The sequence below is a fragment of the Oncorhynchus mykiss genome, chromosome 20 (genome assembly GCF_057628025.1).
Source record: "Oncorhynchus mykiss isolate SJ-2025 chromosome 20, ASM5762802v1, whole genome shotgun sequence".
Taxonomy (NCBI): domain Eukaryota; kingdom Metazoa; phylum Chordata; class Actinopteri; order Salmoniformes; family Salmonidae; genus Oncorhynchus; species Oncorhynchus mykiss.
This window is the reverse complement of record NC_143041.1, coordinates 19,301,518-19,312,947: the sequence shown is the minus strand read 5'-3', so window position 1 is coordinate 19,312,947 and position 11,430 is coordinate 19,301,518. Positions and strand designations below refer to the sequence as shown.

Genomic DNA, 11,430 nt, shown 5'->3' with positions numbered 1-11,430 from the left:
CGAGTGCTTTAAATCAACAGAAATATCAAAAGAAGCTTCACAGTCTCCAAAAACAATATTTTATATTAACCAATACAAGCTAATATCAAAAGCAAATGACACAGACATGCGGCATACAATAATGGAGCACAGCTCCTATTGGTCATGTCACAGCAGTGAGGACATTTCACTATGGCAACCAGGTAGCCCCTTCCTACTGTTACAGGCTGGCTATTATAGAAATATCCCCTGACCATTATAAATCTAAATGATGGCCAAACACAAGACCAGTTGGGAGGAAGTCTGATGCATTCAAGCTCTTTTAACCATGTTAAGTGATCTTAAAAGATGGCTACTGGGGAAATCCATTACCGTATGTGATGTGGGCGAGATAATTAATGGACAATGTTAGAAATGTCATATTCCAGTAAAACGGTACTTTGCATTAGTGCCTGATAAATCTTTAACAGGTGTTTATATTTGTTTAACTTCACACGGCACGTTACGAATCTTTTGACAATTCCTAATACGCCTATGCAGATGTTTTGTCACATACACCGGATAGGTTCAGTGAAATGTGTCGTTTTTTTACATGGTCGACCATAGTATTACGTCACCCCTGGATATTGGCTGGGGCACTGCTCAGTAATATGAGCACCATGTTCTAACTAGAGCCTGAACGATAATATGAATAGTTTATGGAAGTCTGTCAAAAAGTCTCCAGACTACTCACCCCTAGATGGAGAATGGCCAAGGTGTGTGGTTATCTAGCTCTAACCTAGTCATTGGTGAAAAGCTCTTTGTTGGCACTGAAAAAGTCCAAACTGCTTTTTCTGTGACTTCAGTACAATTTAAAAAGTACACATTGTCATCTTTGGACAACATACCTACCAGTACAAAAAAACAAACAATCAGTTCACAAGACAGGACGACAGTTGAAAAAAGACACATGACAGTGACCGGAGTGCAGATTAAGGTCCCCTAACACCCAGAGGTTCCTTGACATACGCGTCACTATCAAGCCCAAACGGTCTACTCCTCAGAGGCTAAGAGAAGTCCTCTGTTCACTCCACCATCCAGGTGCCAGTAGTGATTCTGGGCCATAGTGTGGAGATGAGAAACTGGCCAGCAGCAGTGAGTAGTGAGGTTAGATGGTCATTGGGTCTCTTCTGCTGAGAGCCTGAGGGAATTCCCATACCAGTCCGTCTTCATGGGGAGTGTGACTAGACGGCAGGAGGACTCTGGTCAACCAGTGACTGTGAGAAGAGGAAGTCAAACCAACTCTTAAGAAGAATCATTTAGGTTTCACAACAGTCTAGAAGTTTGTGGTGATCTGGAAGGCTTACCTGGTCTCCTCCACACCAAACAACACTTTCCAATTGTTTATTTTCCCATAATGGTATGGATTTCTGAACACCTTACAAGAGAGAAACAGGCTTTACTTGCTAATTCCAAACTGGTACACCGTGTTGATATTTGAGTAAATCCAATAAACCTCACCTTTCCTTTCTCCTTTAAGCGTCTGACCTCTTTCTTGTTGATGTGTCTCTCCACGCTGGTCTCTCCTAAGGTGATGAGGATAGCATGCCACAGTGTCAGACCTCCCAGAGCTACTGCCACCGAACTGCAGGGAGGAAAAAAAATGGCAATCATGATCATGATTGTATTAAACTAGATTCAAGATAAAAAGGTATATTTGAGAATATGAACAAAAGTATGTGGACACCTGCTCGTCGAACATTTCATTCCAAAATCATGGGCATTAATGTGGAGTTGGTCCCCCCGTTGCTGCTATAACAGCCTCCACTCTTCTGAGAAGGCTTTCCACTAGATGTTGGAACATTGCTATGGGGACTTGCTTCAATTTAGCCACAGGAGCGTTAGTGAGCACTGACATTAGGCCTGGCTCGCAGTCGGCGTTCCAATTAATCCCGATGGGGTTGAGGTCAGTGCTCTGTGCAGGCCAGTCAAGTTCTTCCACAGCGATCTAGACAAAACATTTCTGTATGGATCGCACTTTGTGCATGGGGGCATTGTCATGCTGAAACAGGAAAGGGCCTTCCCCAAACTGTTACCACAAAGTTGTCATGCTGTGGCATTAAGATTTCCTTTCACTGGAACTAAGGGGCCTAGTCCGAAACATGAAAAACAGCCCCAGCCCATTATTCCTCCTCCACCAAACTTAACAGTTGGCACTATGTATTCGGGCAGGTAGCAATCTCCGGGAATCCGCCAAACCCAGATTCGTCCATCGGACTATGGTAAAGTGTGATTCCGCTTGTGTGCGGTTGCTCTGCCATGGAAACCCATTTCATTAAGCTCCTGACGAACAGTTATTGTGCTGATGTTGCTTCTTGAGGCAGTTTGAACTCGGTAGTGAGTGTTGCAACCGAATACAGGCAATTTATACAAGCTTCAGCACTCGCTGTCCCGTTCTGTGGGCTTGTGTGGCCTACCACTTTGCGGCTGAGCTGTTGTTGATCCTAAATGTTTCCTAGATGTTTCCACTTCACAATAGCAGAACTTATGGTTGACCGGGGAAGCTCTAGCAGGGCAGAAATTTGACTAAAGGTGCCACGTTGAAAGTCTCTGAGCTCTTCCGTAAGGCCATTCTATTGCCAATGTTTGTCTATGGAGATTGCATGGCGGTGCGCTCGATTTTATACACATGTCAGCAACAGGTGTGGCTGAAATAGCCAAAATCCACTAATTTGAAGGGGTGTCCACATACTGTTATATATATACACACACACACACACAGTGGGGCAAAAAAGTATTTAGTCAGCCACCAATTGTGCAAGTTCTCCCACTTAAAAAGATGAGGCCTGTTATTTTCATCATAGATACACTTCAAATATGACAGACAAAATTAGAAAAAAAAATCCAGAAAATCACATTGTAGGATTTTTAATGAATTTATTTGCAAATTATGGTGGAAAATAAGTATTTGGTCAATAACAAAAGTTTCTCAATACTGTTATATACCCTTTGTTGGCAATGACAGAGGTCAAAAGTTTTCTGTAAGTCTTCACAAGGTTTTCACACACTGTTGCTGGTATTTTGGCCCATTCCTCCAGGCAGATCTCCTCTAGAGCAGTGATGTTTTGGGGCTGTTGCTGGGCAACACGGACTTTCAACTCCCTCCAAAGATTTTCTATGGGGTTGAGATCTGGAGACTGGCTAGGCCACTCCAGCACCTTGAAATGCTTCTTACAAAGCCACTCCTTTGTTGCCCGGGCGGTGTGTTTGGGATCATTGTCATGCTGAAAGACCCAGCCATGTTTCATCTTCAATGCCCTTGCTGATGGAAGGAGGTTTTCACTCAAAATATCACGATACATGGCCCCATTCATTCTTTCCTTTACACGGATCAGTCGTCCTGGTCCCTTTGCAGAAAAACAGCCCCAAAGCATGATGTTTCCACCCCCATACTTCACAGTAGGTATGGTGTTCTTTGGATGCAACTCAGCATTCTTTGTCCTCCAAACACGACGAGTTGAATTTTTACCAAGAGTTATATTTTGGTTTCATCTGACCATATGACATTCTCCCAATCTTCTTCTGGATCATCCAAATGCTCTCTAGCAAACTTCAGACGGGCCTGGACATGTACTGGCTTAAGCAGGGGGACACGTCTGCCACTGCAGGATTTGAGTCCCTGGCGGCGTAGTGTGTTACTGATGGTAGGCTTTGTTACTTTAGTCCCAGCTCTCTGCAGGTCATTCACTAGGTCCTCCCGTGTGGTTCTGGGATTTTTTGCTCACCGCTCTTGTGATCATTTTGACCCCAAGGGGTGAGATCTTGCGTGGAGCCCCAGATGGAGGGAGATTATCAGTGGTCTTCCATTTCCTAATAATTGCTCCCACAGTTGATTTATTCAAACCAAGCTGCTTACCTATTACAGATCCAGTCTTCCCAACCTGGTGCAGGTCTACAATTTTGTTTCTGGTGTCCTTTGACAGCTCTTTGGTCTTGCCCATAGTGGAGTTTGGAGTGTGACTGTTTGAGGTTGTGGACAGGTGTCTTTTATACTGATAACAAGTTCAAACAGGTGCCATTAATACAGGTAACGAGTGGAGGAAAGAGGAGCCTCTTAAAGAAGAAGTTACAGGTCTGTGAGAGCCAGAAATCTTGCTTGTTTGTAGGTGACCAAATACTTATTTTCCACCATAATTTGCAAATAAATTCATTAAAAATCCTACTGTGATTTTCTGGATTTTTTTTATTTTCATTTTGTCTGTCATAGTTGAAGTGTACCTATGATGAAAATTACAGGCCTCATCTTTTTAAGTGGGAAAACTTGCACAATTGGTGGCTGACTAAATACTTTTTTTGCCCCACTGTACATGTGTACATAGATCAGCCATAGCGGTTGACTTAACTTTTTTTTAAAGTTACAAATGTGTCTCACCTTGTTAGCACCCAAATGAAAATGACACTCTTGTGGACCATCTTTTCTCTGAAGGAAAACAGTGGTGGTGGCGTCTGATAGTAGCTCTAGACGGAAAGCAAAACCATGTGAAAAAACCATCCATGTACAGCAGTTGTAACTAGTAAATGTGATGCCACTGAGTATTCTACAGGATTGAACAACCAACCACAAAAAGGCTAACAGGAAACATCTACAGTCCTCCAATTGCAACGGGTGGCAAAGAAGCGAAATACAAAATGCCAAGTCTATAGCCATTCACAGCCAAGGGACCTAAAAAATAACTACTAATCACAGGGGACTGTGCCTGACTTGAGGAGAGGACTGCAGTCTCACTGGGCAGTGAAACATGGCAGACTCCATGCCAGTGTAGGCTGATAATAGTTTTGGTATGTCAGATTGTGAGAATTGCCAGAACAAACTTGGGTGGAAGTCTGATGTCTGACATACTCTTTACATTTATCACACACCATAGGAGAAAATGGAAATGTAAGCCCTTTTAGAGCTACCTATACATGCCTCCTGTAAGACCCTATGATCGGTGAACCATACATGATACAGACAACATCTGGGTGTGACTATACTCCTTATAGTGTGCTATAAAACATGTATGTCTTGATTTTAGGGCTCTAGAATGGCGCAGCAGTCTAAGGCACTGCATCTCAGTGCTAGAGGTGTCACTACGATTCCAGGCTGTATCACAACTGGCTGTGATTGGGAGTCCCATAGGGCGGTGCACAATTGACCCATCGTCGTCCGGGTTTTGCCGGGGTAGGCCGTCATTGTAAATAAGAATTTGTTCTTAACTGACTTGCCTAGATATAAAAAAGGTTAAATAAAAAAATATATTTTTAAGTTGACATTAATTTATTCAACACAAAAAATGATCTTCCTATTTTCTTTATTACATCTAAACGGCATGTTATAAAAGGGTCCAGATAACTTTGTGATTTCATGTTTGAGAAACTAACCCCAAACATCAAATTACTTCCTCATCCTCGTGTAGTATGGGGGGCCCCCATACCATAAGGCTCCAAAAATCGCCCAAATACGTTATTTTAGAAACAGCAAAGCTCTCAGTATGGTGATGCAGGTCTTTAGATGTACACGTGAAATTGTGTCAATCCAAAACTTTATCTGCAACACTATATTCCGTGTTGCGTGACTCGAGCAGTTCCCCTATCCAACTGTTCCAGTCTCTGTGTAGCCTGCTGCTACAGTTAACTGCCAAAATAAAGGAAACACCAACATAAAACATCTTACTAGGGCGTTGGGCCACCGCGACCCAGCAGAACAGCTTCAATGCGCCTCGGCATAGATTCTACAAGTCTGGAAACACCCCAGGCTTTCAATATACTTTGTAACTCGAATGTGTCCTTTAGTTCAGCAATTACCTGCCGAGTGGACGGAGAGGTATCGCTCGAGTCGCAAAAAAATGGAATAGAACTTTGCGGATACATTTCAGAATGACAATTTCATGTGTACAACATTTAAAGACCTGTATCACTACAATGAGAGCTTTGCCATTTCTAAAAAGGACAGATTTTTGTGTTTTTGGAGCCTCTGTTCATGTTTTTTCAGGCCCCCATACTACAAATTGAGAATAAGGAAGTGATTTGCTGTTTGGGGTAAGTTTCTGAAAAACATGTGAAATCATGACAAAGGTGTCTGGACCCTTCTATAACATGCCATTTTATACAATCAAAAATAGAGAATTGGTTGTAAAAAAAAAAAAAAAAAACATGTCCTTTAAAAGACATTGTTTGGAACAATATACTCTACAAAGTACCAACAATTCTGGTGTGGAGTCACCCACATATAAAACCCCATACTATACAGGGAGATTGCCAAATTGTTGTCAATTAAATGTTGATTGTTAATTGACAGTGAGACCCAGCACTGCCCAGTGGACCTTCACAGCCTGTCAGTCTGTACTACCTGACCAAAAAAAGAAGAACTCTGAAAATCAATTTTTTGAGTGCGGACCCTCTACAAGTTAATTCCAGGCAACGCACCAGTTCTGAGTTCAGTGGTTTCAAGAACCTTTTGTAGTACCAGGCCAGTCATGAGACTGAGGAGCAGTCCGTGCCCTACTCCCATCACTGGCTCCCCCTGTGGCTTCCACACTGCGGTGGAAGCGCTAGTGGAACAATGGCAATTCATACACTGGCTGCATCCCGAATGCCACTTTATTCCCTATGGAGTGCGCTACGTTTGACCAGGGCCCACAAGGCTCTAGTCAAAAGTAGTGGACCACATAGGGAATAAAGTGCCATTTGGGACACACCCACAGCTTCAGTCAAGGTGGTGCCCTTGACTAGCTCAATCACAGCTCATAATGCTAAGGGAAACTATAGGCTAGATGTGTTATAGGGCCAGGGTGATTATTATAGAACGGTACCTCCCATCTTCTATGTAGCTAAAAAAAGAACACGTGTCATACGTCAGAGCGATTGAAACACTAAAAAAAGATATACATCTTCAAACAGTGAGGTGTTGGCTCAGAGCCATAGGATCTATTACTATATAAACTCCCATCTTGCCATGAATGATTGGTGTGAGAACAGTAAGTGGTCTTGAGCCTGGAGGCTTTAGATTACATAAGAAACAATCTGACTGGTTATATACACAACGGCATCCAGTTATCTGCACACCACCAGCCTTCTCAGTGGACTTGAAGATAAACAAGTGTATTACATTGCCGTTAACGTGTCATGTGATCCGATGTCCTTGATCCCTACACTTTGTGGTCTGTTCGCTGTCTTTGCTCGGCTGCCGCCTCTCTCTTCAGCTAAACTAGCGGCAGTGAACTTTACACAGCTTGCTCAGAATGTAAGGCCTTTCACTCACCTCTCTGAAAAGACCATGCCATATATCTAGCACATAAGAGAAGGAAAATGTGGCAAAGACATGCCAGACTCTAACCAAACAGTCACGAACCAAGCGGCCTCACTCAATCAGGGTGTTTGGGTCACATGTCAATAACAAGACATGATTACATTACACGGATGGCAGTACTCAGAATACTATTTGAAAGTCAGTGTCAAGCCTCCTAGAACCTCTAAGAAGTTGACATTCTTGGTCTGCCTCACCTCGACAGCGTTGTAGGCCTCTATGAACATGTCTTTGCAGCTGACGCTGCAGTACATGCAGCCCATGGTCATGTACAGGCAGAAGGAGAAAAAGTAGCGGTGGTTGAAGTGGCCCACACAGTTGTTGAGCCAGGCTAGCGTCACAAGGCAAGTTAAGGTCAAAGTTAATGAGGCAGATCTAACAAAAGATAAAACATGGAGGAAGGCAATATGATTTAACTGTATGACTGCCCCCCCGCCCCCCTGGGGTTTTACAATGCTGTAAAAAATATTGTTTTAAAGGAATCTGAGAGATGAGATGTTTGTTGGTCTCGAAAGGATACGACAGTGGTGATCCATCTTCAGAATACACCTGGGATGAAAGAGAAAGTCGCTCAGTGTGATTGACCTGTGCCATGGACTAGAGCTATCCAGTGAAGGTTTTTTATTTCTTAATGACATCATTTGACGACTGACAGAGAGTCTAACTTACGTATTGCAGATGCTGCAGTGGTGAGTTCTGGCTGGTTTGGGGACGATGCATTTTTTACAGATGGACACTGACGGTGTATCACTTTTAACCTGAGAAACAACCATCCGAAAAAAGCATGAAGTTATTTCAGAATCAAGCCTATAGCCTGTCTTCCTAGTATTTCCCAAAAACATTTTTACTGCAGGCATTGGAGCGGGCACCTCACCTGTGGTGGGTGTCCAGGGGAGGTGGTGGTGGCCTTATAGTAGTGGAAGAGGACCATCATGAGGACCCAGTGGCCGTAAGTGAGGTGCCAGACGATCCACTGCAGTGGGTAGGTGTTGAGGATGACAGGCAGCAGGCACAGGTAGACAATGACCAGCACAGAGCTGGTGAGGGCAATCACCAGGCACACAAACACCTGGGAACAGAAGAGAGGGGCACGAACAGAGGGAGGAACTCATGAGGGTACGTGAAAGGTGAAAATACTGTGAGAAATAGAATAGCAAAACGGGGTAATGTAACTGAACATGGGAGATTTGATTAACTGGCCTACATTTAATGAAATACAATAAAAACACAAATATTTGACTGTACATCTACACAGAAAATTGAGCCATTTTACTTACCACCCCAAACCAGCGAGTCACATTGTCGACTATCCAGTAGACGGGCTCAAAGACACAGTCCAGGCAGGTGTCAGAGTTGGTAAGGCTGTTGAAGTAGAGGGAGTTGAGCAGCAGCTTCCAGTAGCTCCACAGCTCTCGTAGCTTCCTCTGGGGCTTGCTGGGTCGACCCCCTCGCTTAGGGCACAGCCGGCACCAGCGCAGGCACAGACGCATCATCCTGGAGAACTGCCACCTCCAGCTGCGCATGCCCCCGCCTTCCACACACACGCGGACAGACACACAACACAGAAGCAGGTGAAAAACTACTACGACCAGGAAGAACAACTTGGAATGTGCGGTCATCCATATCGCAGATGATATCATCATGGTCACGCTTTCCTTTGGGGATATAATACCCACGGTCGAGTGGCAACACTCACAGCTCGACATATACTACGACCTCGGAGACCCGGGTTCAATTGCCACATCCACCCATCCTACAACGCCTCCTCTCCTCATCAAGCTCCCCCTTCAAATTCTTATCTGTCTGAAAAATCTAATGCCTGAATAAAACATGAATAAAATACAAAGAGGGTGGAATTCCACTCTCCCCCACCCCCAAAAAAGGCCCTCATCTCAATTAAATGCAACCCCCCCCCCCCCCCCCCCCGAAAAGACTATTGTCTGAGACAGACAAGAACCAAATCTATGTCTTAAAAAAAACTAATCAAGAGAGACTCCTGCTCAGCGCATGGTCTTCCTCTCCACAGAGCAAAGTCAAGGCATTAAAGTAATTAAATCCAGCTGAGTGCTGTTTCCATTGGAGCCAAAGGACTCATTAGGCATGCCCAGAAAATAGGACAGGGCTATCAGGTAATAAGTGCGCCCACTCTCACAGAACTTCTAATGTTAATAATGCATGAGAAATACAGTTCTGTGGCTGAGCCTTCCATAGAAAGACCTTGGGAATGCAAAACCGGTAACCTTATAAAGACACCAAAAGCCCAAGGATGAATTTCCTTAGACAGGAATAAGTGGACACCAGAGCACCAAGGCTCTCCAGAATGCTAAGGCCATACACATTTTATTAAATGTTTTAACAGATTTCTTTTTTTGAAAAGTGAGCGGAGCGAGCGAATCAAAAAAATATAGCTGAGAGCAGCAATGAACGGGGTTCACAGAATGACAGAAAGGACAAGATTAGTTGGATAAAGCAAGCACTTTCATGTAGGACAGGGGTGGGCAATTTCATTGGGGTCACAGTTTTGCCTCAGCCCCAGCTAACACACCTGACTCCACAATCACCTAATCATTATCTTCAGATTAGAATGCAATTTGATTAATCAGCTGTGTTTGCTAGGGATAGAGAAAAAGTGACACCAATCAGGCCCTCGGGGACTGAATTGCCCACCCCTGATGTAGGAACTATCTTCCTTTATGTGCAATCAGTGAAAGCATTACCATGTTTATTTCTCAATACCACAAGGATGACAAGTGAATTTAGTCCAGTGCTGTAGGTTAGTTTTCTTAAAGTTATTACTTAATGTATTCAGTTTATTTATAAATAAACTCAGCAAACAAAAAAACATCCCTTTCTTAGGACCCTGTCTTTCAAAGAGAATTTGTAAAAATCCAAATAACTTCACAGATCTTCATAGTAAAGGGTTTAAACACTGTTTCCCATGCTTGTTCAATGAAGCATAAACAATTAATGAACATGCACCTGCGGAACGGTCGTTAAGACAGTAATAGCTTACAGACGGTAGGCAATTAAGGTCACAGTTATGAAAACTTAGGACACTAAAGAGAGGCCTTTCTACTGACTTTGAAAAACACACCAAAAAAATGCCCAGGGTCCCTGCTCATCTGCGTGAATGTGCCTTAGGCATGCTGCAAGGAGGCATGAGGACTGCAGATGTGGCCAGGGCAAAAAATTGCAATGTCCATACTGTGAGACTCCTAAGACAGAGCTACAGGGAGACAGGACGGACAGCTGATCATCCTCGCAGTGGCAGACCACGTGTAACACCACCGGCACAGGATCAATACATCCGAACATCACACCTGCGGGACAGGTACAGGATGGCAACAACTGCCCGAGTAACACCAGGAACGCACAATCCCTCCATCATTGCTCAGAAAGTCCACAATAGGCTGAGAGAGGCTGGATTGCGGGCTTGTAGGCCAGTTGTAAGTCAGGTCCTCACTAGACATCACCAGCAACAACGTCGCCTATGGGCACAAACCCACCGTCGCTGGACCAGACCGGACTGGCAAAAAAATGCTCTTCACTGACGAGTGAAATGTTTACTTACCAAGCCCTTAACCAACAATGCAGTTTTAAGAAAACACCCCAAAAATGTAAGAATAACAAACAATTCAAGAGCAGCAGTAAATAACAATAGTGGGGCTACAGTGAGGGGAAAAAAGTATTTGATCCCCTGCTGATTTTGTACGTTTGCCCACTGACATTTTTTGACATGCTCTTTTCTGGATTTTTGTTGTTGTTATTCTGTCTCTCACTGTTCAAATAAACCTACCATTAAAATTATAGACTGATCATTTCGTTGTCAGTGGGCAAACGTACAAAATCAGCAGGGGATCAAATACTTTTTTCCCTCGCTGTATATACAGGGGGTACTGGTACAGAGTAGGTAGAGTTGTTAAAGTGACTATGCAGAGATGATAACAGAGTAGCAGTAACGTGGGGGGGGGGGGGGGGGGGCAATGCAAATAGTTTGCGTAGCCATTTGATTAGATGTTCAGGAGTCTTAGCTTGGGGGAAGAAGCTGTTTCGAAGCCTCTTGGACCTAGACTTGGCGCTCCGGTACCGCTTGCCATGCGGTAGCAGAGAGAACAGTCTATGACTAG

At 43.9% G+C, this 11,430-nt stretch overlaps 1 protein-coding gene across 1 annotated transcript in view; it reads right to left on the bottom strand.

Moving 5' to 3' along the window:
• Window positions 1-40: 40 nt before the first annotated feature.
• Window positions 41-11,430, bottom strand: part of LOC110499029 (palmitoyltransferase ZDHHC16B) — a 14,287-nt gene continuing 2,897 nt past the window's right edge. The window contains exons 2-10 of the mRNA XM_021575858.3: window positions 8,581-8,834; window positions 8,178-8,372; window positions 7,973-8,061; window positions 7,824-7,852; window positions 7,501-7,634; window positions 4,391-4,476; window positions 1,480-1,603; window positions 1,326-1,396; window positions 41-1,235 (exon numbers count right to left, since the gene is read on the bottom strand). Coding sequence (XP_021431533.3) covers window positions 1,127-1,235; window positions 1,326-1,396; window positions 1,480-1,603; window positions 4,391-4,476; window positions 7,501-7,634; window positions 7,824-7,852; window positions 7,973-8,061; window positions 8,178-8,372; window positions 8,581-8,826 — 1,083 coding nt within the window. The 5' untranslated portion in view covers window positions 8,827-8,834 and the 3' untranslated portion in view covers window positions 41-1,126. The remainder of the gene's footprint in view (window positions 1,236-1,325; window positions 1,397-1,479; window positions 1,604-4,390; window positions 4,477-7,500; window positions 7,635-7,823; window positions 7,853-7,972; window positions 8,062-8,177; window positions 8,373-8,580; window positions 8,835-11,430) is intronic.